The sequence below is a fragment of the Parasteatoda tepidariorum genome, chromosome 9, assembly GCF_043381705.1.
Source record: "Parasteatoda tepidariorum isolate YZ-2023 chromosome 9, CAS_Ptep_4.0, whole genome shotgun sequence".
NCBI lineage: Eukaryota > Metazoa > Arthropoda > Arachnida > Araneae > Theridiidae > Parasteatoda > Parasteatoda tepidariorum.
The window spans coordinates 41309930-41327042 of record NC_092212.1 but is presented as its reverse complement, the minus strand read 5'-3'; the positions used below and the strand labels follow the sequence as shown (position 1 = coordinate 41327042).

The 17113-nt window shown below is 26.7% G+C and overlaps 2 protein-coding genes across 11 annotated transcripts in view; one reads left to right on the top strand and one right to left on the bottom strand.

The window, feature by feature from the left end:
- LOC107452807 (malonyl-CoA decarboxylase, mitochondrial) overlaps positions 1-3083 on the top strand; it is a 22303-nt gene extending 19220 nt beyond the window's left edge. For 3 of the 6 annotated variants that reach the window (XM_043044790.2, XM_043044787.2, XM_043044791.2), the window contains exons 11-12: positions 1120-1243; positions 2976-3083. In XM_043044790.2, coding sequence (XP_042900724.1) covers positions 1120-1237 — 118 coding nt within the window. In that variant the 3' untranslated portion in view covers positions 1238-1243; positions 2976-3083. Of the gene's footprint in view, positions 1-1119; positions 1248-2492; positions 2630-2975 lie in introns of those variants that run through there. The other 3 variants (XM_071185539.1, XM_043044788.2, XM_043044789.2) reach the window with 2 other exon arrangements.
- Positions 3084-7452: 4369 nt separating this feature from the next.
- LOC107452834 (androgen-induced gene 1 protein) overlaps positions 7453-17113 on the bottom strand; it is a 39555-nt gene continuing 29894 nt past the window's right edge. For all 5 annotated transcript variants that reach the window (XM_016069443.4, XM_043044792.2, XM_016069442.4 and 2 more), the window contains exons 4-7: positions 16082-16183; positions 14228-14343; positions 10309-10460; positions 7453-7811 (exon numbers count right to left, since the gene is read on the bottom strand). In XM_016069443.4, the coding sequence (XP_015924929.1) occupies positions 7783-7811; positions 10309-10460; positions 14228-14343; positions 16082-16183 (399 nt within the window). In that variant the 3' untranslated portion in view covers positions 7453-7782. The remainder of the gene's footprint in view (positions 7812-10308; positions 10461-14227; positions 14344-16081; positions 16184-17113) is intronic.

Here is a 17113-nt window from a genome sequence, read left to right as displayed (position 1 = left end):
TATATATATATATATATATATATATATATGTGTGTGTGTGTGTGTGTGTGTATATTTCTTTTTAATGTTTTTGACTTAACTATTTCTTTTTAGTTTAATTTTTTATTCGAAACCATAATGCATATAAAATCTAAATTTAAAAAATAATTATGATTTATTTATCTATGGATCATTCTCATGAAAACAGTCATTTTATATTGAAGTTCAAAAGAATAATAATAATAAATAAATAAAAGGAATTGTAATTTTCAATCTTACTTTAATTTCTAATTATATTAATACCAAAAAAAAATTAAAAAATATACTTTTGAATTTTAGACAATACTTCAAGTCTCACTTTAGCATCATTTCCTCATTGTATCCATTAGTGAGTGAATAAAAAATTCAACAAAATTTAAAAATAGTAATTAGGCTTAATTGATTTTTTAAACCAATTATTTACAGATATATTTATACGAGAAAATAACTTATAATGATTCACTTTTTAGGTTACTATTTCATTTTATTTTACTTTTAAAAAAGCCATTTAGAGAATGGTAATTAACAACGATGTTACCCAGTTTGATATAATCAAATGGATTCCACAAGCAAAGCTTTAATGACATGTTGTATATCATTTCAATTTTTTATATTTTTGAAGTATATGAAGTTTTCTATCAGCATTAATAAGTTGTAGTTGAAAACATATTGCAATGTAGTTGTAAATCATTGAATTTTTTATTAATTTTGTAATTTAATTATGTTCATAAATTGTTTTGAGGTAACGATGCTACACACTAGGAATTAACTTTAAATTAATTATGTGGTAATATTTCTCACGAAAATTAACTTTCTGAATTCTATATTTCAATATTTTGAAATGAAGCATACAAATTTGTTAATGAATTGGTTATTTTCTTAGAAAGTTGGGAATTGCATTAATATATTTTAACTACATAAAATAAATTAAAATTAGTAATATTATTTTATAAAAATACATTCTAAGAGACTTTCCACCCATAAAAATATGCATAAGTGATAATCGAAAGCCTAAAGTGAAATGAAAATAACTGTTTTTGTAAGAGTGATCCATATTTACATTTTTCAATTTCTTTGTTGTTAAAATTTGTTTAATTTTAGATATTATCTGGAAGACACAGAGATTAACAGTAAACAATATATGGAAGATCATTATATCAGCATATCAGATGATATTAAAAGTCTTCTCAATCCTCCTTACAACAAATCCTCTCTGTAAAATTCTGTAAGTATGTAAGGTAAATTATGATGCATATCATTTTAATATACCTAGTACATATCCAATACTATGGATATCAAATATAATTTATTCTTTAAATTAAATCATTTATCATCACAACATATAATTTTTTCATTAAATTCAATTTATTAAGTGTGTAAATTTAAACTATACACTGTGGTAAAATGTTGATGCATTTTATTAAAGAGATATGATCCAACTAAGAGGGTTTCCAATAAAATATTTTTCATTATAATAAATTATGAAGAAAGAAATCAAGAAAATTAAGTAGAAAAAAGCATTGTATCTAAATTCTGAACAAATTCTCTCTTATTAAAGAAGTTGTTTATTATCTATATCTATTTGAATAATTTTTTTTTTTTTTCAAATTATGGTACAATAGCTAAAAATGCTTAGTTTTCATTTTGAAAGTTGATAATATGTAGTGTATGCAAGTTCTAAAAAAGTCTGTGTGTTCTTTGTATCAAGTTGAGAACAAATATTAGCTATGCTTACAGCTACCATTTGTATGCTTACAGTTACCACTTACAGCTATGGAACTTAACAAATTAAATGTTGCACTTTGTAGCTTAGTTTTTAAAAAATGTATCAGAATTTTAAAAAAAAGTTCTGAAATTAGTCTTGTGAACAGCAGTTCAAAACTGATTTCAGATTAAGTAAAAAATTACTAAGTTTTACAATGTGTGCAATGCAAGGTTTTACAATGTGTACATTTACAATGCAAGGTTTTGGAGAAAAAAATTTGCTAATACTTCTACAACCATCTCAAGAAGTTTTTTTCCGTCAGAGTCAACCAGATGCAAGTCATTTCCAATTAGTCACCCGTAATGTTTCAAATCTTTCTCATCGTCATCAAACCATTTGAGTGGAGGGTTTGTTGTAGGTTAACACCTTTGTGGGGCTGTAATCCTCTGATCTGAATATATGATCAAAAGACTTTAAATTTGATTTGATAACTTTTACTATGTCTGGTTGCTTGTATCAATTATAAATTTCAAGATTGTAAAGAATTCGCAAGAAGTTATTTTCTTAGTCAGAACCCAAATTTTTGTATTTTTCTTTAAAAAATTAGCGGTTTAGGATATGTTTACTCAATATTAAGCTTTCAGCGCAATAGAAGACTTCTGATCAGATTTTAGTTTTATTGCTAATAAGTCATTCTTCTTCTACCATTATAAAAGGAAGTAACTTGCTTTTGAAGTCAATTATTTACAAATGTTTTAACGGTTTCTAGATTTCTGTGTGCAAAAGTGACAAGATAACATCTGTAGTGTAGACAAGGCATTTCAAAGTTTCCCAGTGTATTTTTCAAGTTTTTCTTTTGGTTACATCTGTCATTTGGCTGGACGCTGGTAACGCAAAGCGTGATTGTCCTCTTACGAGTTTTAAATTTTTTACAGTGTTATTTAGATTGTTACCTCAGATAATTAAGGCAACTCAATTAAAGTTCTACTATGATATTTTAAAGAAAACCAATCATTTCACTTAGACTTTTTTTGCCAAACAAATTTAAAATTCTTTTCTCTATTCTGCGCTTGCTTATTTCAGAAGATTATTCTGACCATTTAGAATAATCTTCTGAAATATGAAAATACAAAATAAATTGTTGAGATATATATATATTTACATCTTCCTTTAGTTGAACAAAATATCTTAAAAATACAAAGGATTATCCTAGATTTACAAAGAATTTAATAACTGGAAAAATTTTTTTCAGGTTCCTGAGATTTTGTTTATGGTAAAGGAAAACTTTTGTGAATTTTATTGTCTGTTCTAATGAGTGGTGCTATTTTAAACTTTAATAAAAATAGTGTAACCTTTATAATTAACCTGTTTATCCAGTCATTGTGATATAAATATTTTAAATTGATTAACTAAAATAACATGTTTAGAACATTTTTTGGGGCACTTTTTTACATTTTAGAATATATTTTTGTAATATGTATTTTTTAATTTAATTTTTTATCACTAATTTTGTATGTTTTTTTTCTGTTTGTAATAACTCTAATTTAAGAGAACCAGTAAAAATTTTCGACCCATTGTAAGTTACACTAAGTAATACACTATAGTAACACTATAGTAATTTGAGTCATCTTAAAAATAAAAAAAACTTAACTAAATCGTGTGAAAGTAAGCATGTTTAGCATGAAATTAAATATGAAAGGGTCAGAATCTCATAAAGAAAATCAAGTTATAGCCAATTAACTGTATATATATATTCCGATAGAGATAATCATTTTTATATCTTTTTATTTTTTAATTTTTATTGAAGAACAAAATTTTATACTGTATTATTTATATCATACATAAAATTTTGTCATTGAACTCAGACATATTTTTAATAATGAATATTACTTAATCAGAGATTTAATAAATGAATATCTGAAAATTATTAATAATTTAAATAAACATTTATTTAAATATATATATTTATATGATTCTTGTATAATTATTTATCAACCAAAATATTTTTCTTGAACTTTTATCAACCAAAATATTTTTCTTGAACTAACTTTTTCCATAGTTGAATCTATTGTTATGCAATTTGTCATTAAATGAACAGTGAACCAAAAAAAAAAAGACCGCCCTGAATAACTTTTGATTTAATCATCAGATCTTTATTCTAGGATTCGATCTTATTGGTTGGAGAGAGTGATCTCGATTATGCTAATTTATTAGCGCAGACAATACTTTAAGCTACGAAATTAGACTAAAAAACTTAATAGTTTTGCATATTTCACCATCTCTCGAGAACTTTGTGAGCAAATTGGAAATTTTTTGCACCCAATAATAAAATTTGCTTGTCTAAAGATAATTCTGTGCAAAAAATAAATTTCTGTAAATATTTATTATTTTATTTAATGATAGTCAAAACAATTATGAATTGTAAGGTATAATTTTTTTTTACATCATTTAAAAGTATGAAATTTTACATGGAAAAATACGAAGTTAGAGCGAAATCGGTTAAATAGTTCCTGAGAAATTAAATTTTAATTTTACGACATTTTTAAAATTTGATTTCTCTGGAACTATTCGACTGATTTCACCAAATTTTGTACTTAATTTTTCGACTATTCATTAAAATGATGCAAAAAAACTGTGTACCTTACTGTTCGAAAAAATTTTTTTTTACCATTCTTAAATAAAATTTAAAAAACAATAAATATTTACTAAAATTTATTTTTTGCACAAAATTATCTTTAACCAAGCGAATTTCATAATTGTGTGCAAAAATTATTCAATTCACTTAAAAAGTTTTCGAGATATGGCTAAATACGCAAAAAGTAAAACTAAGATAAAGGGGTCTAAACTTTGGATCACTTCCTTGACCAAACTATGGGGACCATATTTCTCTGACCACCTTCTATATTTGGGGGGAGGGCAGAAATCCAAATCCGTTCAAGTTCCGTTAAGTTAAGAAAGAAGGAAGTATGAAGAATGTTTTTGTGTCTGGTCTCGTAATTTAAGACGTTTGCACTAATTATTTAGTATATTTTAGGCTATCCTCTCGTATCATTCAGAACTTAAAGATACAATCATTAAACCAAAAACTATTCAAATTGGTCTGTTTTTTTTTCTTTGTGTACTGTACAGCCTGCAGTTGAACCTTGAAAAAGTTATCCAGTGTATAAAAAACTAATAAATGTCTGTATAAATGTTGATATTGAACAGAAAATATATTTTGTAATAATAACTTAAAAATTTGTAAATTGTGAAATAATAAAAATATTATTTTCCTTCATAGATAATTCAATATTCTATTGTGTTTTTAAATAAGTTTAGATCATTGAATAGAAGAAAAAAATTGTGGCAATGAATGTAAAAATAATTTAGACGACAGAAGCAGAGAAACCAATTTTCTCCACTTAGCCTGAAATGCCACAATTTTTTCTAGTGGTAGCAAAATTTAAATTTAAATGTATTACTCTTGATTCAGTAAATTGTATAAATCACCTAAAAGTAATTGTAAAAAGTTACCTTCCCAGTGTTACGCATAAGTGATTAAAAAGTTTGTATAAAACACTACTTAGTTCTTATCCCGTGGTTAGGCTTTTGAAGTATTTGCAAAATTCTACCAGTACCAGTTTTCTTTATCATTTAAAATATTTTGCAGAAAGTGGAATGATTTCCATTCCTGCTGAAATTATTTTCATTTCTTGCCAAAATCACAGAACAGAGTTCTAGTACTCATTATAGGTCAAAAAAACTTGTCGAAGAAAATATATTTTTAAAAAATAGAATATCTAAACTGTATAAATCTTGATTGAAAAAGCTAGAATATTTAAAGAAACTTTCCTTACAACAAACAGTTTTTAAAAAAAATAGGATCCTGGGATTTTTTTAAACACTTGAACCCAAGTCTGCGGGTTCGATTCCCAGCCCAGACACAGGATTTTCAGGATGCAGAAAATCCTCAGCCACGGCCATGTTGTATGATTATGCGGCATGTAAAAGATCCCTGGAGTGCCTTATTGGCTCTTGGCATTTCAGGCAAAATTAAATTCCTAGTGCACTTTAGCATCCAAATAGAGTCTCGGTGCTGCCATCTAGTGTGGCAGAAACTAGATGTCCAAATTAACATGACCAACGGTATCTCACCCATTATGGTGATCCTGAAAGAGTGGATACCACCTCTGGAGAACGTAGGTCTGCTCATCGGCAAGACTGATTGTGCAGCTCATTGGAAATAAAATTTTAAATAATTTATTTAGCAAATAAGAAAATCATTTTAGCTTCGACTTCGATAATAAAATTATTAGATTTAAATAAGATCCCAATAGTACTTTGGTGCTTTTATTCACGTTGCACTAGTGCTGCACAATGGGCGATAGTCTGAATAACATTTCTGAGGATGATCCAGAGACAACATACATACATCACATCCAATTTCACAGGAAGGACACACCATCCATCATATCGCAATTAATTTTAGCCTGAAACCGAAGCACGATCAATCTCCGATCAAGATCCTCCAGAGGTATTGATTTGTTACGGGAACTTGGACAGGGTGCGTAGCGTTTTTAATAAGTGCTTAAAGGTGCTTATTTTCGTTTTTTTTAAAGCCCTTAAAGCTGCTTAATTTTCCCTCTTTCAAAATAATATTTTTCCTTCACTATGTTGATTTTTACTTCGAATTATGCAAAAAGACACAGTTCACATTATTCTATTCAACGTTTTCACTATTAATTCAACCCCTATTTATTTCAGCGTTTTGTCAGTCCGTAGCATATGAAAACGCCATTTGTTTTACATTATTTGAAATTTCATGATTTTTGACAATTGTCAAAAACAATGCCAAAAGATTCTTTGACATGACAGTTAAAACAGTCAATTGTCAAAAACTTTCCAACCATGCGTAATTATATTTTTTTAAAGTGCTTAAAAATATTTTTTTAAGTGCTTATTTTTTGTTGAATAATTTGGCTTCGCACCCTGTTGGAGGACTTTGTGACCACGACAGATTACCCGTCTATCTGTAAGTTGACTAACTTATAGAGAAATTAGCTACAAGTTAGTTTTTATTAAGAATAAATAGTTTTTTTTTTTTTTTTTAAATTTGTGAACACAAAATGTAAAAAAATATATATAGAAAATTTGTTTTCTTGATATAATTCATTTTCTTTGAACTAGGAAATTTAAAACGTCATAGAACTGGATGTTTTTAAGCCAATTAAATATATTTAATTGGCTCAATTATCATACATATTTATTGTTAATTTATTTTATTATAAATAGTACACAATACATAATTTTCAAGATAAATTTATCTTGTTTTGTTTAGGCCTAAGTAAAGTTAATAGTAAGGCTAACAAATACAAAGCAGTAAATTATTACAAACAGATTTGCATATGTTTTAAAAAAATTTAAATCATTTTACCCACATATTAAGGCTATTGTTATCAATAATTATGAATAAAACAGTTATTTAAAGCAATGCACTTTAAACAGTTTAGATTCTTTTTACTACTATTTCTTATAATATGAAGAATTAAAACAATTATAAAGAGTTTTAAATGCATCATAATTTCTTAACAGTTTAAATTGTTTACAGTATTCTGATCAAGCTTTTCCATCTCATTATTAACTAAGGAGACATATTCAGACTTTCTAAATTCTCACTTTCAGCTTTTTGTAAGAAAAATTTAATTTGTTTAAAACACACAGAGAAAAAAAACGCCAAGATAACAAGTGAATTATAAAAAAATTAACAAATTTTATTTCATTTTCTTATAAAAATTACAAATAAAGATATTAATAAACAATAAAAAAAAAATCACAACTCTTGCTCAGTTAGTCTACACATACATTGCTATTGCTTTATAGTAAAGATATGCACTTAGAAACTATATCCTGAGGTTAAAAGAAACAATATTTGTTAATTAACGTATTAAAATGGTTATGATATATGTTTTTTAATAAATAATATTCAATCAACTACTGGCGATAGGAATGATGATTCATGGAGGTAACGTTGAAAGCTGATACAGCTATAATCATTGATTTGATATTTAAAAAAAAACGGCTCATTTGTTTTTCTGAACTATACCTTCACCTGAAATATAAAAAAAAATTATTGAAGCGGTAGTTATTTATGTTTAAAAAGTTTATAAATGCATTTAAAAAAAAAAGAATTTACTATGATAAACTTTAAGGTTAGACAAATACATATTAGGTACAATTTACAAAGGTTAGATATATACATATTAGGTACAATTTACAAAGGTTAGATATATTACACATTAGGTACAATTAATAAATACAGTCACGTTAGTTAGAGGCAATCAATTATTGCTGGCCTAATAACCAGTCAGTCAATTAAGTACAGTTAATAAATAACAAGTCAGGGCCTTCAAACCAAAACTATGTTATTTAGTGAAATGCTTGAAATATTGCTGCTGGCATTACAAGCAATGATAAAAGGATGATAACAAAGCAACTGTCAGACTTATTATTCAATTTCTGTAAGCACATGTAATCAAGCTTAACCATGTCAATTTTTTTTAACTATAGTTAATAATAAGCAGCATTTGTACTAAGTTCAAAAAGGCAATCAAATTAAAATGTCTTGAATTATCATGGAAGCGCCCTGTTACAGGAAACTATAAGCATCCAAAAATAAAAGGAAACTATTGCAGAAAATGAAATGGGAAGTTACTGAAGTTTTAAAAACATATTTATGTAAACGTTAATAATGAGGAGCACAATTACCAACCTGTTTAGTGGTTGAAGAAAATGTTTTTCAATGGTAACATTTGTTTCATGCACCATGACAAATCAATAATTTAAACTTAATTAAATAAGATCTATTAGACAGTCTGATATACTTTAGAGTGTAAACACAGTAAATTACAGTTTAGAAAATTTTTCCAACTTTAATTATTATTTTACTACCACACTGTAAAATTTTTCCTGGCGGACGTAAAAATCGGCATCTATCATGATGTGTTAAGCTTTCAACATATAACAAAATATTCATATAGAGCACACAGGGCCGTATTAACCTATAGACACACTAGGCACGTGCCTAGGGCCTACGAAAAACTTGGGAGAAAAAAAATTTTAAAAAAAATCAAACATAGTGGAATCAGAAAAACAGTTTTGTTTTTCTGATTCCACTGCGTTTGATTTTTTCTTTTCACGATAAATTTCGCACTCAATAAATTCTTTTTATTCATAAATTTTATCATTAGGTTTTTTTTTTTTTAAAAATTCCGTTGATCTTGCCTTGTTCCGGGTTTTAATATTTATGCTAGTGCCTTTTTTAACTATCGTTTCGATTCGATAATTTTCAAGTGTTTTTATTTAGATTAATAAGTTTTCCTTTTATTTTATCGTTTCTCCCCGTATAATTAGGTATGAAATATATTGCGTTATTTAATCATTGGTTTTGTTTATATTATTTAATTTAGGAATTGTAATTATTTTTAAAAAATAAATATGAGAATTTTGTATTTTTTAAACTTGTTTTTCTTGTCTAAACTTGTAAATTTTTTATTCTTTTAAATGTTATATTTCAACCATTTTTTTTTCTCTTTAAAGTTAGGAGTACCTTTCTTTTTTCTCTTACTTTATGCATTACACTAGTCGGTATTGCAGATAAAGTTCGATAAACAAATTCGTAAATTAAAATCCATATTAATAAAAGTGTTAAAAAAAAAATATGCAAGAAAATTTCAGCATATATTTTGAAAAGAGGGGAGGGCCCAAAAACGGCTATGCCTAGGGCCTACGAAAGGTATAATCCGGCTCTGTGCCTAGGGCCTACGAAAGGTATAATCCGGCTCGGAGAGCACACAAACATGTATGTAATCGAAATATCTATTTTTTATTTTGTTTTAATTTTTTATATTTAAACTGCTATAGTTATTTTACTTTGTTACAGTGCCACCAGTTAACATTTTTCTTTTCAACAGAAACATTAGGTGCATGATCTACATACAATGTTCATTCATATCTGTTCAATCGAGCCAGAGTTAGAAGTCATCGAGTTTTATCTTAATTTTAACTATCAGATATTTTAAATTGGTATGTCTCAAAAAATATTTTTTTTTATAATATAAGCATAATATCTTTTTAGTAACTTAAAAAAAAACTAAAAATTCCCATTTCAGTTATCTACATCAGTGTTTCCCTAAGTGTGGTACGCGTACCCCCAGGGGTACGGGAACAGTTTATCCGGGGTACGCATTCTTATGTGAAATATCTTGCAACAAACGAAAATTTCAAATTTTTTTATTTAAAAACAAAGCTAGCCATGAAAATTTACGATTACGTATTTCTCTATCGACTATTTTTTGCAGAGTTAACAGTTAATAATTAGTGGTGTCAACAGGCAGTTGTGATTTTTAACTTTTGTGCAATTTTTTTTATAGTAAAAAATCCATTCATATTTTTTATTAGTGGTACCCAGCGCTACGAAAAATTTAGAAAGGGTACACAAAAGTCATAAGTTTGGGAAACACTGATCTACATAATACAGAAGCTGTATTTTATGAAACCACATAAACTTTTTAATATATAATTTCCAAAGTACAAATGTTTATAATTACCCCAAAACAAGCAATTGATCTTTTCTCCAACAAGGTACTGCAGAAACATAAAAAGAATGCTGACCGCAAAGAATACAATTCTTGCTGTCCAATTCATTATTTGCAAAACAGGATATACCCAGATATCCATACCTAATCCCAGGATTAGAGTCCTATAATAATAAAAAAGTGTTAATTTATATTGCATATAAAAAGGGAGTAATCAAAGCTGAAACCACTAAATTAAAATAGACCTACGTTTGTTGTTTTTAAACTATTTTTATATTGGTGGCTGTAAATGTATCTCGCATATCTACTTAAAATCCAGTAAAATGGACTTAACCAAAAATTATCCTTACAACTCTTAAATTATAAGAGTTAGAAACTTGATAGTGACAACTATTTATCACAATAGATAAAAATAAGATACAAGTTACCAAGTTTTACTATCCTTGAACATAGTCATCAGCATTGTATACAATGCGCAAAAAAGAACACCCTGAATAACTTTTGATCCAGTGATCACGTTCTAGCACTCATTTCCTGTGGTTTAAAGGAGTGATTTCAAATATACTAATTAATTAGAGCAGATGTTATTTTAGAACCAGAAACAAAAACGTACCTAATCTGAATAAACATACCTTTTTTTAAAATCAGATTTGGATTCCTTACTTTTAAAATATGGGAGAAAGCCACAAACTGGAAAATTTGGTCCCTATAGTTTGGTCAGGAGAGCTGTCAAAAGTTTGGACCCCTCAATGTTAATTTTATTTTTTGTGTCTGTGGTGAATTTCTTAAACGGATCAAAAAGTTTTTGCACACTACTATAAAATTCATTTATCTAAAGGAAATTCCATGCAAAAAATAATTCTTGGAGATTACTTATTTTTTATTGTTTTATTTAATATTGGTCAAAAAAAATTTAAACTCTTAAGTAAGGTAAACAAATTCTAAAAACTGAATATGAATTTTATATGGATGAATAAAAATGTAATATGAATTTTTAAGAATCATTTTAAAGAACGTAATTTTATAAGGTTAAGTACAAAATAAGTCAAATAGTTCCTCAGAAATCAAATTTTAAATACACAACTTTTTTAAAATTTGGCTTTTGTAACTTAGAATATCATCTTCACTAAATAATTAGCATACTCAAGGTCATCCATTTAAACCATTAAGATTGATCACTAGATCAGATCATTGCAAGCTCAAACTGCAGAACAATCTGAATGGAACTATAACATAAGTTTTAAAGTCCATTAGTTTCAAAGATGTAGGGGAAAAGTGCAAACATTTAGAACCACATTTTCCAGATTTCAAATGTATTCAAAAGTCACGAATTCTCACTAAGAAATGCATGTTTATTCAGAAAAAAATACTTCTTTGAATCTGATTTAATAATTAATCAGCGTATCTAAAGGAAAGCCAATAAATCAAAGGCATATCCAATTTTTTGACCAAAAGTAATTTAGAGTTAAAAAAAAAAATTCTGCACACTATACAAGAATTGAATCTAATTTTAAAAAAATATCTTACATCTCATTAGAAACAAATATATTTGCATAAGAAGTTTAAATTTTTTATTAAGGCGAAATAATCCAAAAGCATCTTAGTTTCTAATAAACAGACCTTTTAAGTTCTTAATGTGTTCCAGGTAGTAACAAGTGAAAGATTTATCCCATAAAATGACTAAATTGTATATTTATGTTTTTTTAACTAAAGCAGTAAAATTTTTCAAACATTGTGTGGTTGAAATATGAATTTGTATTTTAAAAAATAGTAATCCCATGAATAAAATAGAACAAAAATATTTAAATATACTAGTATTTTTTGTAATGTTTTACTTGACTTATCTTTTCTTTAAAAAAATAATTAAATGAATTAAATAAAAACTATTAATGTTTGCAAATGTTTAAACTAAAAATAAAGGAATAGATAATAAGTTACAAAAACATATTAAACAATGCAGAACAAAAACATATTAAACGATGCAGAAATATGAAGTTATTTCGAAGGAGGATTTTTCTTTAAAACACCTGGCATAATTATGCTGATGATTACATAAGAAAAATGAAATAAAATAATTAAAAACTAAAATGCATAAATATCATCAATGACATTATTTGAATCTGTTAGCAATGCAAAACAAACTGGTTTTACTCTGACCTAGATTCTTCGTATAGTTAGAAAGTTACAACAAACATCATTTTTGACCAACATTGGTAAACTATAGAACTAAGTACATAATTATTCCTTTACAGTTTTTTGCTTAAAATAATTTTTTTTTATTTATTTTGTTAAAATATAATGAATTTAAAATACTTTAATGCTTAGCTATTTTTACAAATAAACTGTGCCATATTTTTTTTTAATTACACGTTGTAAATTATTTTAAAATTTTTTCTAAAAAGAAATTAACTTTTTGTTAAAATTCAGATTAAATATTCACTGGTTACAATATGAAACGGTTTGGTGTGTGCCAATTTTCCTAGTTGCTGGGATTTTACACAAGTGCCCCAAAATAATGTGAAGTAGTAGTATAATTTTTAAATAAGAAGCTTCAAAAACTATAATAGGAGTATTTGTCGCTAATTAATACAAAAAAGTAAAATTTTGGATAAAATGTTAATTTTTTTTTGGAGGAGTTATTTCTAATAAAAAATTTTGAAAACAAATTATAAATAAAGTTAGGTTTTGATAGTTAAAGGGCTGAATCAGTAAATAAACAACTTACAAAAGTTTTATGTAGCTTGCCTTTTTTCAGCTGTTAAAAATATTAAGCAAAATGTACCTCAATAGTTAGCAACCTTTTAACAAGTAGTACTGAAACAAAGTTTGATGATTAACATGATTTTAATACAGAGTACAGAATGAAGCTTGATAATTAACAAGATTTTATACGTAGAATGTGGACATGAAGCTCGATAATTAAAAATTATTTTAACACAGAGTACAGAGATAAAGCTTGATGATTAACATAGTTTTAACACAGAATACAGAAATGAAGTTTAAGATAATCTTTGCCAAAAGTGGTAACCTACTCTGATGTCTTTTCCTTTCAAACTATTTTGAAGCTGCATGTTGTAACTCGCAAAGTAGGTTAGTTACAGCCAGTGATAAAAACAAACAAGGTTACTTTGAGCTAGTGATAAAAAATAAAAAAACTATGTATTTGAATGATGTTGGATAAAAAATCTTAACTAATAATCTGGGGGCTATGCCACTGAAAAAACCAATATTAAAAATCACTTATCACCTGGTCAGAGTAACAATTTTGAAGCTGCATGTCATAACTCGTAAACTAGTTTAGTTACAGCCAGTGATAAAAACAAACAAGGTTACTTTGAGCTAGTGATAAAAACTAATTTAATGTATTTGAATGATGTGAGTTAAAAATTCTTAGCTAATAATCGGGGGGGGGGGAANGGGGGGGGGGGTAACGTCACTGAAAAAACCAATATAAAAAATTACTTATCACCTGGTCAGAGTAACAATTTTGAAGCTGCATGTCGTAACTCGCAAACTAGGTTAGTTACAGCCAGTGATAAAAACAAACAAGGTTACTTTGAGCTAGTGAAAAAAACTAATTTAATGTATTTAAATGATGTTAGTTAAAAAATCTTAACTAATAATCTGGGGGTAAAGTCACTGAAAAAAACCAATATTCAAAATTTACTTATCACCTGGTCAGAGTGAAGACTTGCAAATGAATTTTTAAACTAGACATGGCAGTTAATTGAACATGGTACATTAGTGGAAAAATTTAATTTTTAAATACATGGAATTTCCCACCAACCTAGGAAACTGAAAAAAAATTTCAGTTATAAATTGCAGTTGTGTATTTGCATAATAACAATATAAAAAATATATTTAGATCACATGAGTAAACAAAACTTTTCTTACAAAATTTTTTCAAAAATTATCTATGAAAAGTCCATACCATATACCATAGCACAGACCAAATGCAGCAGTCAGTTTCATTCCATCTCTTCTACGTGGATGACGATGCTTTATTATGTATGTTTCGATAAGGAGAACAGGTAAAATCACTGTGTGCTTTAAAAAATTTAAATATCAACACTTCTTGAACATCAAATTGTATAAACAAAAGGTTTTTGCACTTTTTTGAACATAAACAAGAGGCATAAATTATTTACATTTAAACAATTTATTAAAAAGTTTAAATACAAATCTAAAAGAAAGTATAAATTTGCTGTAATGATCAGTATATAAAAGTTAACAAAATAATTTTAACTTTTTATGAACAAGAAAATTTTAGCTATTATTAACAAAGTAAAAATAGACTGTCCTTTGTTTGAGGATTACGAAAATAGAGAAGCATTACATTGTAATTAAAATTAAGTAAATAATAATGTTATCTGGTTTACTTACTAAAATCCTTTTCATTCCAAGGACTTGTGATTTTAATAACTGAATTTAATTAAAATTTTTAAAAAAAATTAAAATTGGAATATCAATTGTCACAAATGCATAAAAACATTAAATTAAAGGAATTAACTAACTTATGTTTACCAGTGTTAATATTATTACCTACTTAAATGTACAGGTCACTGAGGAATGGTTTTTAATATTTGTAAAATACTATGCTTTCTACTGGTTTGATTTTAAAAATCTACTTAAACTATAAACCAGTGATTTACAAATGGTGGACATTTTAATTGTATATAAAATTATTTATATAAAAAAGTAAAATATTCTCTGCTACAATCTGCTGTAGACCATGAGATCATTAGGATTAAGGCTCCATGATTTCATGACCTAACGGCATGATTGTAGCAGTCAGACTTAGAAAAAACAAAAAACTTTCTGCAAACACAAAATTTTAATTAATAAACCTCTGAAAGCAATTTATTGACTCTTACAATTAGCTTCAACGCTTTCAATGCAACATAATTGTGACGAAATATGTTGAAAAATAACTTTTAAAAGTTTTAATTTAAAAAAACAAGAACTATATTGATTATACATATCGGCTATATTTCTTTAAATTTAGCGAGTTCATGAAGATTAAACAATTTATAGATTTCTTTTGCCTTTCCTCATGTTGACTTTCTTCGAATACATAAATATACCTCAGAAACCTTTAAATGCAAACATTTAATAAATATTTTTATAAGAATCGCTTTTCAATTTTTCTACACCTATATAATCTTGCTTTCCTACTCATTTTACAATACATAACAGTAGAAAAAAAATATAAAAACTGAATTGTTTCAATATGTGTTATCGCAAAAAAATACCATAATCAAAATAGATATGTGATACTATATTTTTAAAAAAAAGTAATATATGTATGCATTGGTTGTTTGGAGAGTAATATATATTTGATTGTTTTTTATTAATAATGTGTAATACTGAACATTTTTCCATGAAGGCGACAAATCTTCCACAAATGGTGTTCATTTATATTATGCATGTCTGGTGGCAGTGTGTTCAAAAAAAAAAACAGTAAGTGATCATTTAAAGATTGTAGTTAAAAAAATTTCCAAAAATATTCTTATAATAGAACAATGTTAAATTAAAATTGTAGGTGCATAAAACTGTTAACTTTCAAGTGTTTACAGAAAGAAAGAAAAATGGAAAATCTAAAAAATAAATAATTTTAAGTAATTGAAATGTTCTTAATGCTTAATTTATGATAAAGTATTGTCTGGCAATCAGGAGATGAGCTCTCTCAGAAAGTATGGGGACTTATCTCATTATTACCAGAGAGTATTTTTTTTTTTAAATTATCATTATTTTAGCGTTAAATACAATGAATAGAAAAACTTACAGAAACATGATTCAGCCATGGTGGGAAAACAGGATCAAGAACTTTGGGGAAGATGAGTTCTCTGTTTATTCCATAGAGAATCCAAAACATTGCAACCACAAACTACATCAAATAAATTTATAAATTATTAAAAGAATATAAATAAGTGACTTAAAAGAGCCAATTAAGAATTAAATAATAAAAACAGTTGAATTGATAATTAGATTAAAAAGAAGAGTCTGTAACATTTTTTCAATGTAGTTGCAGTTAAAAAGAAATCTAAGTTTTTTTTCCAAAGGTTCAAGATTCCGACTCGTCTGAAAAATTGGAAATTTATCCTGAATTTATATTTTCTATTGCTTTCGAGTTTATTTTATATTAGGAAGGGGTATTAGTACCAAAAAATTTAAATGCTGTAATCAAAAGTAAAACAATTTTAAGTAACGAAACTACCCTGTATCTTCAATGCTATTCTGTTGTTTTATTTGTATACAATTTATAGATTTATATTTATTCAAAAAAAATTTCATTTGATAAGTACAATTTATAGCAGGGTTTCCGCTACGGTAGCTTTTTTCGCAAAATGCGAAAAGACTCCTCAAAAATGCTAAAATTCAACAAAGCATTTTCGCATTTTTGCTAAAGGATTTTACTAAATTCCATTTAAAAAAAAGCTTCCGCGAAAAACCATGACGCTAACATCCATGAAAAAAAACTTGATCAAACAAGAAGGATTGATCAGACAAGATTTTATATACCAATGATGTGTCTGAACAGTACCCATTAATAACTTCTGTTATAGAGTATTGTGCAACAATACCAATGCACACTGTTGACTGTGAAAGGGGCTTTAGCTGCCTTAATTTGATTAAAACTAATATTCGAAACAGGTTGTTAATCAACCATGTAAACAATTTGTTAATGATTAATATTGAGGGCCCTGAAAGTGCATTTAACTTTCAAGAAGCATTTGTAAAATGGGCAAACATGAAAGAAAGGAAGATTGTTAATTATAAACCAAAATGTTTTGATAAATAATAAATGTGTTTTTTT